Consider the following 16,748-nt stretch of genomic DNA (forward strand, 5'->3'; position numbering starts at 1 on the left):
TCTAAAAATTGGTTAACTAACAAGAAATATATATTCCCTGCCCACTCCATCACATGTTTACACTCCTCTCGTGTTTCACTCAAATATAGACTCTTCACTCAAATATGTTTGCTACATCTTTTTCCTCTCATCTTACCTTTCTTTGACTCTTACATAACTAAAATCAACACTAAATATAATAGCCTTGGTAGCATATCAAATATGTGTATATGAATCAAGAAGAAATAAAATATAAGAAGAAGCAAAGACAAAACTATGATTATAATTTCATGAGTAACAAGCGAAGTTGTACGAAAAATGAATGTTTTTAAAAACGCGAAAAAAAAAGATGCAAAGGTTATATATATGTAAAAAAAAATTAAATAACACCTAAATATATCAATTATAATGTTATTATACTATCATAATTTAAAAATAATAACAACAAAATAAGTTTGAATTACTGACATAAATTAGATCTGTTACGACAATTTCTAATCCTGAATTTAGTTCCAATAGCAAACGAGCTTAAAATTATCTAAAGTTTTATATGGGGTGCTATTAGAACATTAAAACCAATTATATAAAATTTGAGAGTCTTATGAATTTATTTGACCCAAAATCCCTTCTGATACAAATCTAACCTATTACGACAAGTTTAATCCCAACCTTGGTTGCTATAGCAAACAATCTCCAAATGACCTTGAATATTATATTGGGTGCTATTAGGACTCCTAGAACCATTATATAAAATTTAAGAATTGTTTTGGTCTAAATTCTTCCTTGTTTATGTATTGTGGAAGATTTGACAAAAATGACCTTTGGACATTCTTTTCTTCTTCTTTTTTTTTTTTACTTTTTATTCTACAAATATATTCTGAGACAACAACAAACTAAAATAATATCTTTTTTTAAGGAATCGGAGGTGAAAACTACTAAGCTCTAGACATGAAATAATTGAAAACCAAATCAAAGACAGCTAAAGCTAAGGAAGCCGAAACTAATAAGAAGATAAAAAAAAGGGATATAACCTGATTGTTAGAGCCTAACTTTGATACCAACTAATGTAGACCTCTTGATCATATGATCAAGCAACCCCCAATGAAGTAAATAACAACTCAGAAAGCTGAAAATTAAGTTTGATAAAACCTTAACCCAGAGGTAACCATATACCCAAGAACCAAAGATATTGGAAAAAGACTTGGACCCAAAGATAATCTTGTATCTAAGAATCCTAAGAATGTGAATGACACCATAAATAATCTTTAATAAGTCAATGTATGATATTTATCCTTACAATGAAAGGTTGTTTTGCCACAATTAAAAAAACAAAAGGAAAACTCATGTTTATTCTCCAACTTAATTGCTCCTAAGATTTACAGCTAAAAAAAACATCATTTAATCTTCTCTAACTAGCCCTAATAGCATGTTTTGGATTGCAAGTTAATAGGCCTAAACTAGTAATCAATTAACATATGTCCAATAATAAAATAAATCCCTAAAAAATATCTAATGGGTTAGAACAAACTCAAATTAAAATAATTATTCAACATTAAATAAATAAATAAAAATAGGATAATAAAAACAAAGTCTTCATGCTAGAATTCCTTCATTTAGGCTGAATCTCTAATTTTCATATATTTTTGGTAAATTTTCATTCTTAACTTCAAACATGTCATTCTCTCTCGTTCGGATGAATTAATGAGTCTACCATATATGGTTGGAAAGCTTGCGATGTCTAGTTTTCAGAACAATTTGAATCGCAACAAATTTCCACCTTTAGCTCCAAATATGCCTTAAATAGTATATAAAAGGTCTAGTTTATCAGATTTGACAAGATTTGTCTAGTAACTTCAACCCTCTAAAATAATATGTTCTCAAACTCCATTTGACTTGAACATATTTCTATGTATCTAGTATCTCCCTATAAATGTCAACTCGTTTTGATGTACAGTTTAAGAGATATGTCTGATCTTGCAAAACTAGTCAGCAGACATTTTATGGCTAGATTCAAACTTATCTTGGTTCATATCACCATCTCCTTAAAATTCATGCCATCCACTCTCATATTTCTCTCCCTCAAGGTCTTGCCCCTCTTTTTAACACTCAATGTTATCCATGACAATAAAGATCACCACAACCATCGATGTCAATCCCTATAACAACAATAGTATCCACCTAAAAAGGAGAAAGAAAAAGTAATGATAAACAGAAGAAAAGGAATAAACTGATGAAATTCTTATGGCTTGTTCTCTCACCTTAAGTGGCAATAATCAACATTGTCAATATAGAAAGGATGTTGGAATGGAAAATTTTTTGATATACTAGGTTATGTGACCCATCAATGGTGGTGCATGGGTCGGTCCATGCACCAATATTGCCCTCCTTATTCCAGGAAGTTCTTTTCTTGAGTCCAGTTGCTCTAATCGACTCGATCCACTTTAAAAGGTCAATATCGAACCCTAAATTGGCTTTTGAATAATTTTAAGATGTTGTTGAATGTTGGATTTGTTTTTTTTTTTTTTTATGATTTTACTTGTTTGATACTGTGTATATGTGCTGATTATTTTGTTCATGGATGTGATTTGTGAGTACATGTTTGATTTTGTTGTGTTTAATTTTTCAATATAATGTGTTTCGCATATAAATGTGCATTGTGAATGTATTCAATGTGTTTTTTTAAAAAAAAAAAATATATATGGTAGGAGCATTTACATATAAAATATATATATAAAAACAAAACATAAAAATATAAAAAATAATTGCATGTTATGTTGATAAATTACAGTTTTATTTTATTAAACATGAACATGATTTAAATAACAATACCCTATAGATTTATTTTTTCATCATACAATAATTTGTTATCCTATCAATGGGGTCACTCTCAAAGTGATAACATATGATTTTAAAAAAAAAAAACATGTTCTTTTTGTTTTCTTTATTTGTAAATATGTTTTTGATAAATTTTTTGTGTTATGACATATTATCCCTTGTTCTTGCGAGTATACCCGGGCTGGGTCAACATGATTCTATATAAGCCTAATGAGTATAAGTAGCACCCATAAGGTCTATTTTGGATATTTTCAAAAAGTGGAGTCAAAACCTAATTTTTACTATCCATTCAAATTCATTGTTCTTTTTAGAAATGATCAATTCAATGAGTCTCATATTTTTAACAATGGACATTTAAATTTTTCTTGAATGGCCAATCAATGAGTCTCCTACTTTAATAAAGTAGAATATTTACTTATTGAAGCACTTTTTAATATAATGAAGTTTTGATGTTGTTAATGATATTAATCCTTTATTTTTAAGGCTTTATTACCCATGACTTGGTGCAAAAGATATGTATACACAAGCCCACCAAGATCTCAACACCATTTTCTTATTTAGATGCACTTCCAAACAATATCTATGATCAAAGGAAATAAAGCTCACATGTGTCTTTATAAGAATTGCAAATAAGTTCTAGATTGAGAGGAAGACAAAGAAGAAAATTTTGTTTAAAATAGGAGGGATAGGCTAAAATAGAGGTGAAGAAGAGTTGTGGAATTTATATAAAAAACACTATGCAAAAAAACTATTCATTCAGCCTTTTATAATGGATTCGAAGCCAAAACTGATAAAGAGTTAATTATTGTAATTCCCGTCATCATCAGCTTAATTACTTGCCATAAAATTGAAATAAATTTCATAGTTAACTATTACATTAAATAGGCTGAAAAAATCGACCACATTATAAAGAAACAATTCTATAAAAAACAATAAAGCTTATCATACTTTATTCATGAACTAGACAAAATAATGGGTTGGTAAAAAAATAATTTTTCATGGATCATACCGAAACTCAAATTATGCTAACAAAAAATAAATAATCTTTTGTAGAATAAAAAATTATTTTACATCAAACCTAGACTTAAGCGATATGTATAAGTTTAAGCTCAAAACTCACTTTGCTTATGACATCTCATCTTTAAAAGCTTGGATATCTTTTGCATCTAATTTTAACTTCTCATCTTCCCATTAAGCTTGTTTATTTCTCATATGGGATAAAAGTTTTACACGGTTTTTGAGTTTATTAAAAACATGCTAACCAAAATCACTTGAGATCAATTCCTAATTTATTCTTTAATTATTTTAATTAAATTAATATTTTATATTAAAAAGTTTATATTGCAGAATAAAAAAAAATTAAATATACAAAGTGACTCCCTTACCCCCAAGATCACTTAAGATCAATTTCTCATTTATTCATCAATTATTTTAATTAAATTAAAATTTTATGTTAAAAAATTTATTTTTAAAAGAAAAATTAAAGTGAACCCAACTATTGAAATAATAATTGGGAAATAAGACACAACTATTGATTATTAGCAAATCTTAAGACATTAGGATTAAATATGTTGTTCTTGAAACTACAAGGACTAAGTTATTAATTTAGATAAACTAAAGAACTAATATGTAAATAATTTGCTTTAGATAGCTCTTCCCTTCAATATTGAGTCTTGAGTTGAAACAGAAACAGAGTCTTGTTCTGCAAACGATGATGCCCTGTTTTATATCTTCTTCAACGGCCAAAACAATCTCTAAAATCCCACTTCAGTTATCAAGATTTAGAACCTTTTCCCACATACCCTTCTCTGATTATACCAAACAAAGTTTCACATATGATCACAAAAACTCTGCTTTCACCCACCAACAATCCCCAGGTACCCTCCTTTCCTCTCTCCCTTCTTCTCTTTCTGTGTGTGTGGTGGTGGTGGTGTTTTCTCGTTCAAAGTTTGTATTTTTGAAACATTTTCTTATTCAAAGTTAGAATTTTTGGAACAGCAGAAATGGAAAAGAGCATATACATAATGCTGACTCTAGACCGCTGGGACTCACTAAACCACATGGAATACAGGTTAGCTTCACTGAGGCCAGTCCATGGGAGGCTAACTTTGAAATTCCTCAACTGGGTCATTAAGCAACCTGGTTTGGAACTCAATCACCTTACTCATATACTCTCCATCTCTACTCATATACTTGTGAGAGCTAGAATGTATGAAGCTGCTAAGTCAATTTTAAGGCGTCTTTCTAAATTGGGTGTTGGTTCAAAATCTGTTTTTGATGCTTTAATGAACACTTACCCGCTTTGCAAGTCCAACCCTTCAGTTTTTGACCTTTTGATTAGGGTTTATTTGAGAGAAGGAATGGTTATTGATGCTTTAGAGACTTTTTATTTGATGGGTTCTAGAAGGTTTAACCCTTCTGTTTATACATGTAATATGCTGCTTGGTTCGGTGGTAAAGGAACGGAGGCTTGGGTCGGTTTGGTCTTTTTTTATGGAAATGCTAGCTAGGAGGATTTGTCCAAATGTTGCTACTTTTAATATATTGATTAATGTTTTGTGTGTCGAAGGGAAGCTTAGGGAAGCTGGTTATCTTTTAAGAAAGATGGAAGGGGGTGGTTATGTTCCAACTATAGTTACTTATAATACTATTCTTAATTGGTGTTGCAAGAAGGGGCGATATAAAGCAGCCTCTGATTTGATTGATAGAATGGAATCTAAGGGTATTGAAGCAGATGTCTGCACATATAATATGCTCATTGATGATTTGTGTAAAAACAACAGAAGTGCAAAAGGGTATTTACTGTTGAAAAAGATGAGAAAGAGGATGATAGCTCCTAATGAATTCACTTATAATACTCTAATCAATGGACTTATGAAAGAAGGAAAGATTGGAGGTGCTACTCGAGTTTTTAATGAGATGTTGATGCTTAACCTTTCACCAAACCGTGTTACTTACAATATTTTGATTGATGGGCATTGTGATTGTGGTAATTTTGAACAAGCTTTGAGGCTTTTGGATGTGATGGAAGCAAAGGGACTAAGGCCTGATGAAGTTAATTATGGGGCTCTTTTAAGTGGGTTGTCCAAGCTTGCGAAATTTGACGTAGCCAAAAGCCTTATGGAGAGAATAAGAATGAGTGGGATGGTTGTTGGTTACAGAGCATACACAGCCATGATTGATGGGTTATGCAAACATGGATTGCTTGATGAGTCTTTGCAATTGCTTGATATGATGTTCAAGGATGGTGTAAGTCCAGATATTATTACATTTTCTGTGCTCATAAATGGATTTTGCAAAGCAGGAAAAATTAAAAATGCGAAGGAAGTGATATGTAAAATGTTTAAAGCTGGACTTGCACCGAACTATGTCATATACGCTACTTTAATTTATAATTCCTGCAAAAAGGGTGATATCACAGAAGCATTCAGGAACTATGCAACAATGTCTCGCACTGGCCATGATGTGGACTATTTCATCTGTAATGTGCTGGTTTCTTCTCTTTGTAGAGCAGGAAGGGTAGCAGAGGCAGAGGATTTTATGCGTCATATGAGCACAATTGATCTTGCCCCTAACTCCATTACTTTTGATTGTATTATAAATGGATATGGAATTTTGGGTGATGCCCTGAAAGCATTCTCAATGTTTGATGAGATGATTAAATTAGGTCATTACCCTAGTCATTTCACATATGGTAGTCTGCTTAAAGGGCTATGCAAGGGTGGAAATTTGAGGGAGGCAAAGAAATTACTGTATAAACTTCGCCATATTCCTGCTGCTGTTGACACTAATATCTACAATACAATTCTCACTGAGACATGTAAACGGGGGAAGTTGTCAGATGCAGTGTCCCTTTTTGATGAAATGGTCCAATTTAATGTGCTGCCTGATAGTCACACATATGCTATCATTCTTGCTGGGTTAAGTAGGAAAGGCAAAATGGTGCCTGCTCTTCTTTTCTTTGAAAAAGCACTGGCAAGAGGAACTCTGTCCCCAAATAAGGTCATGTACACTAGCTTGTTTGATGGTTTGTTCAAGGTTGGTCAATCAAATGCTGCTTCATATATTTATGAAGAGATGGAGCACAAAGGCATAAACCCAGATACTATTGCAATTAATGCAGTACTAGATGGATACTCAAAGATGGGGAAAATGGAAAAGGTTGATAAGCTCTTCATAAAGATGCAGAGTGGTAGTCTGACCCCTAGCTTGGCTACATATAATATTCTCTTGCATGGGTATTCAAAGAAAAAGGATTTGTTGAAATGCTCTAAATTCTACAATATCATGACAAGGATGGGTATTTCACCTGATAAACTAACTTGCCATTCTATCATTCTTGGGCTTTGCAAGTCTGGTATGCTGGACGTTGGTTTTAAAATGTTAAAGAAGATGATCATGGAAGATACTTTAGTTGATCAACTTACACTTAACATGCTCATCACGAATTCATGTGAAACTGATAAAATGGGAAAGGCATTTGATCTGTTGAATATTATGAATATACTTGGAATTATTCCTGATGTAAATACTTACAATGCCATCTTTACTGGACTCAACAGAGCCTCTGCTTTCCGAGAATCTCATCTTCTTTTGCATGACATGTTGGAGAGGGGTATTACTCCTACAAGCACACAGTATATTTCTTTAATTAATGGTATGTGTAGAATGGGGGATATACAAGGAGCATTCAGGCTAAAAGATGAAATGGAATCAATTGGTGTCAGTTCCTGGGATGTTGCTGAGAGTGCTATGGTAAGAGGGCTTGCCCAGTGTGGGAAGGTTGAAGAAGCCATGCTGGTTCTTGATTGCATGCTTCAGAAGCGGCTCATTCCAACCATCGCTACTTTTACAACTCTAATGCACATGCTCTGCAAGAAAGCTAAACTGTCTGAGGCTTTAAAGTTGAGGGGTATAATGGCGCTTTATGGGGTGAAACTCGATGTTGTTGCATACAATGTTCTCATATCAGGCCTCTGTGCTGATGGTGATGCTTTGGCTGCATTTAAACTGTATGAAGAGATGAAAGAAAGGGGCCTTTGGCCCAACACCACAACCTATTGCACTCTCATTGATGCTATTTCCACCAATGGGGTTAGTCTCATACAGAGTGGAATTCTTTTGAAGGATTTGCAGGAGAGGGGAATGATATCCCGGAATTTTAATGGAAGCACAGATGAGGGTTTGATAACTGCCATGAAGAATGTGAAGTCCTTGAGGCACAACAGAAGGAAATGATGCAAAAATCTAGTGGAGTCGCAATGTAATTGGGCTGGGAAACGAAGATTTAAGCCGCTTTATGAAGAGCAGAAGAGGCTGGAATGAACCTCCATTATCTACTCATTATTGGTTTGTCTTTTACTCTTGAACAATTCAGTACCTTTTCTTTTTCATTTTTGTTGCCTATATAATCAACTAGTTTCTGCCTTTTCAGGTGAAATACATTGGTCACACCCAGATATAATGGTAGTCACATAATAAATATCCTTTAAGAGAAGCTCTTAAACTATGCCTTGACATGTGGAATGTGGTGCCTTTTAGAGATTGGGGGCGATGGTCTTAATGTTTGAGGCTTTTAGCAATGCCAACTTGAATGTAGGTGCTGTGCAAGTCCATTCTTTATTTGTACTAGTGTTTTCTTGTCTCATGTTTTTTTAATAACCAAGGCCTCAAAAGTTTCATTCTTGACCTTTCTACTCCTAATATTTCTCTTATTAGCTGGTGCTTGTAGTACAACATGCCACTAGAATTTATTGAAAATGTTCTTACTTGATTAATTAGTTGGTGGGAGGTGCGTTTGTATCGCCTCAAAGTTTCCTGTCTCTACATTTCTACACCTAATATTTCTCTTATTAGCAGGTGCTGGAAATTGGAACTGGCAGAATCAACTTGAAATGCGCTCATGTGGTTTATTACAGTTGACAGGTAATTTGCAATTTATTTATTTATTGTGTATTAAATTCTTTTGTGTATGTTTTTGTTTCTTGAACAATTCTTCATAGAGAGCTTTGATTGTCTCAATAGAAATGAAAATGAAAACAGGGGCACATCATTGTGCTAGATGATTTGCACACTATTGCATTGATTACAAGTGACAGCATTTGTTTTTCACTAACCAATTAGTTAATTTATTTCACTGCTGATTATTTCTTATTTTGTTTTCCTGGAGAGTGAGGTAGAAGAAAGATTGCTAGTGTATCTTGAGCAATTTGAGAAACTGGTGGGCATATTAAAGCATAGAATGTAATTTCTCAAAAAATTAAAAGAAGAAGAATAGGTTAGAATGTTACAAGTGTTCATCCAACCATGGTCAATATATATCTTCTCTCTTAGTTTTTCTTAAAATGATCTAGTAGAGTAGTAAGTAGGCGGCTGGTTCATGCTTGTTATCCGTTATCAGGGTTGGAACAAAATTGAAGTTGAGGGTGGAGCCATGTCCTCCCTGCATGTGGGTGTCATTAGCAACTCTCTGGCACATGCAGAATATCCAACATAAATTAGCAGGTCAGGATTTTCTAATCAGCCCGGCCATGTGGCCTGCAATATCAGGATTGGTGATCTATTGCCGATGCCTTTGTTTAATCTTCTCTTAAGGATCTTCCTTGTTTAATTTATATGTTCTGTCCAGATCCCGGGAAGAACAGCAAAGGTGGAGGAAGCAGCATTTTGCCAAGGAGAGATGAAGATGGCCTTCGAGGGAACCAAATCAAAGGTGTCTGAATCATTTTCTTCAATTTGCATCATTTAATGGAATCATGAGGAGGAGATTTTCATAAAAAAATTGTTGACAGGGTACACCTTTCAAGCAGGCAAAATACAAGTATTGTTACAGGCGTGGCAGACAGAATCTAGCAATATCAAAAGGGATAGAGTAGCTATGATTGACTTTGTTGACATTAATTGCACTCGTGTTGTTAATTTGAAAGGTATATTTCTCTATATTATTAACACCCCCCCCAAAAAAAAAAAAAAAAAAAAAGTTATACAGCTCTCTTTCACGTTCTCTTACAGGTTCTATGAGAATGAGGAGTAAGAGAACATCTACAGAGGGTTATGCTTGATAGGAGTAGAAATAGGAAAGCAACAGGGTGGCTCTTAATTCTGATGGAGAAAACCATTATTATTATTATTTAAATAAATTAAAGGCATATCCCCAAAAACACCTAACTTAGAGTTGTTTATCAGATCTATAGATCACGGTTCACATTCTGATGGAGAAATATATGTTGCAAGTATCTATGGATTATCACTGGGCACCATGAAATGTTTCCATTTTGTCTATGTATTTGTTTCACTTATTCAAAATTTCTTTAATTGATAATTATTTTGTGTTTTTAAAATTTACTCAATTATGATCAATAGTTAATTGACATCTAATTGCCTTGTTAATGGGATTGACACAAACAAATAATTTTCATTTAAAATGAAAATTGGGTGTTACATTGTAATTATAATTATAATATATGCTAAAACAGTGAGGTAAATTATTGTAGCAATTCATAGTATCATAGTTTTTATTTTTAATTTTATCTTTGATTGTAGCTTTTTATGGTTAAATTAATGATCATTTTAAAAAAAAATTGTTAAGAAAATAAAAAATTCAACAAAAAAGAATCAAAATGTAAAACAATAAGAAATTTCATCTATTAATCTTTTTCTTTCTTTCACAATCCCTACAATTTTTAAAATTTTAGTTTTGATATAAACAATTATTTATTTATGTTTTTAGTCTTTGCGTGTAAGAGAGAAAAGAGAAAATCATAAAATAATAGTAAAAGAGAAAAAATCATTGGTTAGTTATAATTTTACGATAAGAAAATGTGATCTTAGTGTCAACAAATTCGGTAGTTTAAGACTTTAATCTTACTTGAAAATATAGATCGAGACTTAAATAATTTTTTGATTTAGGTTGATTTTACATTTTTTTAAAAAACTGGTTTTGTGTTAATTTAATGCCACAAATAGATTTATTAAGGTATTTAGAATGTTTTTTAATGAAAAATATTGAAATTTAGCTTTTTCTAGCCTAAAAACCCAACGTCTTGACTTTTCAATCAAGTAAACTGGCTAAAGATATACAAGAAATAATATGTTGTTTGCATCTCTTTTAAAAAACAAAATGAGTGTAAAACTAGTCGTCGCGTGTGGGCCTGTCTTGTTTTCTTTTTCTTTTCTTTTATTTTTTTTATTAATTTATCTTTTAATATTGTGTTTTCATTGATTTTTTATTATTATTATTTCAATTTTATCCATCAATACTTGCTTAACTTTGAATAGGTTTTCATAATTTATTTTATATTACTTTATGTATAGGTTTATCATAGTTTTAAATAAACGACTTGATATTTGGTTAATATTCAATTTTACAAGCATTTATTTTTGTTCTCATGTAATAAATAAAAAATAATTTTTTAAAAAATAAAATTATTAAACATAATAGAGTCCATGACCCGAATAGAAAGTTTGATATATGAACTTTGGTTGATTTAAAATTAAACTTCATAATTTGTTTCAGTTTACTTTATATTGAGTTATTACGATCTCAAATAAAAATTACAACATTGAGTTGGTGCTCAATTTTTTAAGTGTCTATTTTTATTATGTATAATTAAATAAAAATTATTAAAAAAAAAGTTATTAAACTCAGTAGATCCATGATCAATATCACGGATTTAACAGGTGAAGCCATGAAACTCTCAATCCAATATATTATCATTTCAATATTTAAAAAAAAAAAAGTCTTCTAGATTTTTAAGTCAAATCACATTTTGTTGGTTGTTCATGTTATTTTTGAACTTCTCAAGTCAATTAGATTATATTAAGATAATTTTTACATGGTTTAATTTAAAATCCTATTTAAACAGGGAAGTCAAGTTAGAGAGTTTCAAGATTAATTTACTAGGGTAAATTTAATAGTACTGTTATAAATTTTCTTTCAATTTAAATATTTTTTTTATATTAAATTTTTTTTAGTTCGACATGCCATGTGGGGCAAATATATACTAGATGAATAATATATGTGCACTAAGTTATAAGGCCAAAACACCATAAAATCAAAAAGGATTATTTTCCAATATTGTATAAATTTGATTATAATTATAATTTGATAAATATTTGAAAGGATTTCTAATTACTTTAGCGAAAAAAATAGGATTAAAATATTGGAATAAAGGTACCTACAGGCTACAGCTCACAATTTAATAGAGAGAGAGAGAGAATGACCAATCATGTGATTAGCATATGATCACAATATCTGTTTTTTTTTTTTTTTGGTCACGGCAGGTCTCGTGACACCATCTATTTGATATATGGGTTTTGTCTTTATCGAATGGGAAAAATTGTTTGTCCATATCCTTACCTGATTAATGAGGCAATCAAATGACATTTAACTATTGATTTTAATTGAAATAAACACAATAAAATGGGTTAATCCCTCTTAATCACCTCTTTAATTAAAATCAATATTGTTTTTTCATATTTTACATTTCAGGCAATCAAATGACATTTAACTATTGATTTTAATTGAAATAAACACATTTTAATCTCTCTTAATCACCTCTTTAATTAAAATCAATATTGTTTTTTCATATTTTACATTTCCAAAACTTCTTTATTTTAGTTATGTCTACTACAAAAGCATATTAAGAGCAATAAAATTATTATGGTAGTTAATTTTAAGACTCATAAAATTAATCGGGGTACGTATAAACTAATCTAGATATTCATTTTAATATATATATATATATAAAAAAGACAAAGCAAAAGGAGTGCCAGCAAGTCAATTGTACAGATTGCCTCCAAGTAGCCCAACATCTCTCCCAATTACGCCGTTTTCCAGCTCACTACCCGTGCCGTTCTCAATCACTCTTGCCACGTCATTGATGACGACGGACTAACGGCAGCCTTTAACATCTCCGTTACTCTCACTCCTTTATGTTTTATAATACAGACAGACAGGCCCGCTTCAGGCCCATTTTACACTCTCTCTCTAAAAAAGGAAACTCTCTCTTTCCCTGTCTCTCTGCTCTCTCTGATTAGTATTTTTAGCTGAAAAGTCTCTCTGGAATACATGTCGGTATGTAGTTTCTCTCTCTGTGGAACATATGTATGCTGATTCCTGTGTGCAAGTATGTGTGTGTTTTTATGTGTTACAGCTTCTGTCTATATTTGTTTCTTAATTATTATTATTTTTGCTGGTTTTTGATTGATTTGTGTCAGATTTTTGATGGTTTGGCCTTTTCAGTTGGTTGCAAATTTTTTTTTTAAAAAAAATTATGTTGGTTTGATCTCGGTTCTTATTCTTTTTATTTTTAGAGGATATAATTTTGATCGACTCATTTTGTGTCCCTTTTTTTTTCATTTCCACTAATTTTCTTTTTGTTAGAGCTGTTTTTGAAATTATTTTAATGTGTAGAGAAGTGGAGGCTTTTTTTATTAATCTGTTTGGTTTATGTTTATGACTTGTAAGTAATGAACTATACATGTTATGTGATGCTCAGAGCATTTAAAAACGGAGGAAGTATGTTGGATTGACATATTTGTGTCTGTAATTGCTTATGTAGAAAATTTTCATTTTTGCTTATCCCTTCAATATCTTTGTGTTAATTTAGAGAGCTACAAGCTCTAAGAGCAATATAGGAGATGGGGAAGCTATTCATAACTTTCATTAGGGGGTGATTTTAGAGCCTTTTTGTGTTTGTAAGAATCAAGAAAGGTCATTTTGTGATGTATAGGATTGCTGTTCAGGTATGCTGTTGCCTTACCAACACAAACATGCATGTAGTTAGGAAGCGACTAGAATTTTGGAAGTGTGTTGAATGATCGAAGGCAATGAGTTGAATATGTTAGCATAGCTTAAGAAATGAGCCATTTTTATCTCATGTCTCATCCATTATACTACATTTTTTTTTCTTTTGTGGCGATCTTCACCGGATCTTTCCAGTATCTAAGTCGTCACCCAATGTTTGAGTGATTTGGTATGATTCGGCACACACACTCACTTAAATCCCCCAAGGCCCAATAGGCCATTTAGTTTCTTTGTGTTTTTTTTTCTTCCTTGCCCTTTTCTGTATCGATATAGAATTGAAATAACAATGCAAGTTGCATTTTGTAGAACCCTTGTGAGATTTGACATTTCTTACTGACAATTACAGGATAATTACTTGGAAGGTTTTGGCTTATATGCACATGTTTTTAGCCATGCATATCTGTCCCTTGCCAAGTTTTGCATGCTGTAGCAGATAATCAAAAGGCGTTGACTGTAATGGGCTATTTGAGCTCTATCAGATAGATAATAGAGTTCTTGATCCTAAGTTATCTAGAGGTGTTGTTCATGTATATGACAATGGGCATTAAGAATTATATATGTTTGCTGTTAAGCTACTTCTGCTCCTGCATATGTGATGGCATACTAGATCATTTGAAACCTGCTTTAATTTATTTGTGGTTTCCTCATTATCATTTATTTAAGTACTGTGTTTTCAGTTCTGGTGAATTATTTCTATAGAACAAGAGCACATGGTTTGTTAGTTTGGTGGTTTTGTTTATTATTTGTTAAGATTCCTCTGACTTCATTGGACCACAGTGAAACTATGATGTTACTGTAATGAACATCCGTAGTCGTATTTCTAAATTTTTGTAGTCCTTGATGTTAAATTGAAAACCACTGCTACTTGATGTACGGCTCTCCCCTGATCTATACAAGTGTGAGAGTCTTGACAGCTTCTTGTCTTTCTTCCCAGCAGGACACAGGTCGGCCACTGCCAAAATTTGGTGAATGGGATGTCAATGATCCTGCATCAGCTGAGGGATTTACTGTGATATTTAATAAGGCAAGGGATGAAAAGAAGACAGGTGGCAAACCGGAGTCACCAGGAAAGGTTGATGATTCTCATGTTAAGCCTGGAGTAAATCCTGCCAAACCTCAGCCTGTAAGTTTTAATTTTATCACACAACCACGCATTTTCTTCTGCAACAGTGCAGGTATGTGTCTCGCAAATGACACGTGCATTAGGCAGCCAAGATATCATGTCCTTTCCCAGTAATGTATAACAGCTTGCTTGAATGGCTATTTTTCCATGCCTGTGTGCACGTCAGTTTTCAACTGTGAGGAATTTACTGTTGCTTTCACCTACTAAAGAAAACCCGGTTGAATATGCAACAAAATAGAGAGAAAAAAACTGATGTAGCCTATCAGGTAGATATTGGATTGGATTTTGTTGAGTTTCATGTGGCCAATCATATTGCGTATATCATTTTGCATCAGAATTCAAAGGATATCATTCTTAGGTGTAACAGAAGTTAGGATGATTGAGGCAAGTTGCAAAATTTATGGCCACATAAATCTGGGGGAAAAGGTCAGATAATCTAACCATGTCATCTGAGCAAGCGATCACTGCTTGGAAAACTTGTGGGAATGGAGCATGGAACTCTCTGATCTGGTCTTTCTCCCACTTGGATGCTGCTATCATCTTATCAACTGTAATGCAAACCCCACCATCTAGATGGTTGGAAATGGACAGATAATAAATATTGTGAGAGAAATGTCACATATAATTCATGGGTGGGCTACAGTTTTTTTTTTTTGTTTTTTTTTGTCTCACAAGGTCATGGGTGTTATGTTTATCATTCTTTCTAACGCGGATAATTTACTGATTTTCAGAAAAAATGGTTCTGCTGCTTCCAAAGTCCTCCTGCGGACTCTTGACGGTGCCATTCCCACGTCAGAGCTTCAAGAGAAGTGTATGTTCATCTATCTGTGGCCCCACAATGTATTTACCAAAGAAGAGAGGAGCTGTAGAATGTTGACGGGTACTCCTGGAATTTGTTTTTTGTGTTGTGAAACTGAGTTGTGGTGGGGGGGAAAGAGCAAATACACAATTATTGTATCTATCATGCATCGACATGTTTTTCTTCTCTTCGCTTTCTCGCATGTTGTAAGCTGTAGAGCTTTCGTGTCGTTTTGTTTCATGTACAATTATTAAATGGGCTTTGTTTGTGAAATAAATAATTTTTGAATTCTTTTCTGAAGAGCTTTTATAACTTGGCAACATGGGAAGGTGGTGCATTGAAGATCTTAAAGCAGAGTTGCAGATGTTACAACAACAAAAAAATTGAAATTATAAAAGGTCAGGCTTCAAAGTTCAAAGAAATGGTTTTAGAGAGCAAAGAAGAGTCACCAAGAGAACTAAAAAATCATTTTCGAATGGGGGTTAGCATTTTCAATTTGGTTTGGTATATTAAAAAAATAATCAAACTGAATTTTTTTTAATCCAAACCAAATTGAAACTTATTCAAATTGATTGATTTCGGTTTAATTTGATAAATATTGTTAAAAATCCAATAAAACCTAAAAATTGACTCATTGAAACTTAATTCTCAGTATTTATAGGTCATAAGTCTTTAAAAATAGCTTTCACATTGTAAAGAGAATTAGCCAACTCCATTGCTTGAGCTCTTGATCCAGAGAAACCAATACCTTCAATCAACAGAGTGTAAGTAGTTTTATTTGGCTCACAGCCATTTTATTGCTAACATTTCGATAGCATCATCAACTTTATATGCTTTGCATAACCTAAAAATAATTTTATAGATGATTATATTTGGCTAGAACCTTCCCACTTAGAATGTCTACCAACAACACCACAATTGCTTTATCTACCATTCCATCTTAGCACAAACACGAAAAAGAGGACTATATTCAGATGCTAAGAATTACTTTTGGGTTTGAATTAGATGACTATATTTGACCAGAACCTTCCGACTTTTAGAATGTTTGCCACCAAGACAATTGCTTTATCTACCCTTCCATCTTTACACAAACACGAAATAGATGACATGTTTGTGCGCTACCGTGAGTTTATAAAATAAATATACTTAATAATTTTATAATTATAAATCAGTGCTAGATAAGTAATAAAAACTAAAAATATGATA

General features: G+C 32.4%; 2 protein-coding genes across 14 annotated transcripts; both read left to right on the forward strand.

The window, feature by feature from the left end:
• The first annotated feature begins 4,492 nt into the window (after nt 1-4,492).
• LOC118056876 (uncharacterized) lies at nt 4,493-10,157 on the forward strand. 10 transcript variants are annotated; one of them, XM_035069280.2, is made up of 8 exons: nt 4,493-4,691; nt 4,813-8,162; nt 8,248-8,412; nt 8,673-8,738; nt 8,983-9,090; nt 9,214-9,317; nt 9,442-9,739; nt 9,825-10,157. In XM_035069280.2, exons 1-2 carry the CDS (start codon nt 4,526-4,528, stop codon nt 8,049-8,051), a joined length of 3,405 nt encoding a protein of 1,134 aa, XP_034925171.1. In that variant the 5' UTR covers nt 4,493-4,525; the 3' UTR covers nt 8,052-8,162; nt 8,248-8,412; nt 8,673-8,738; nt 8,983-9,090; nt 9,214-9,317; nt 9,442-9,739; nt 9,825-10,157. The 10 variants fall into 10 exon arrangements, with proteins under 10 accessions (XP_034925171.1, XP_073261808.1, XP_073261806.1 ...); XM_073405707.1 differs by having other exon boundaries at nt 8,248-8,408; XM_073405705.1 differs by lacking the exon at nt 8,983-9,090 and having other exon boundaries at nt 8,248-8,408; nt 9,442-9,525; nt 9,605-9,739.
• Nucleotides 10,158-12,747: 2,590 nt separating this feature from the next.
• Nucleotides 12,748-15,842, forward strand: LOC118056875 (protein NOI4). 4 transcript variants are annotated; one of them, XM_035069274.2, is made up of 3 exons: nt 12,748-12,888; nt 14,558-14,743; nt 15,475-15,842. In XM_035069274.2, exons 1-3 carry the CDS (start codon nt 12,883-12,885, stop codon nt 15,517-15,519), a joined length of 237 nt encoding a protein of 78 aa, XP_034925165.1. In that variant the 5' UTR covers nt 12,748-12,882; the 3' UTR covers nt 15,520-15,842. The 4 variants fall into 4 exon arrangements, with proteins under 4 accessions (XP_034925165.1, XP_034925164.1, XP_034925162.1 ...); XM_035069273.2 differs by having other exon boundaries at nt 12,754-12,888; nt 14,555-14,743; XM_035069271.2 differs by having other exon boundaries at nt 12,820-12,940.
• The last annotated feature ends 906 nt before the right edge of the window (nt 15,843-16,748 follow it).

Source organism: Populus alba, chromosome 1 (assembly GCF_005239225.2).
Source record: "Populus alba chromosome 1, ASM523922v2, whole genome shotgun sequence".
NCBI classification, from domain to species: domain Eukaryota; kingdom Viridiplantae; phylum Streptophyta; class Magnoliopsida; order Malpighiales; family Salicaceae; genus Populus; species Populus alba.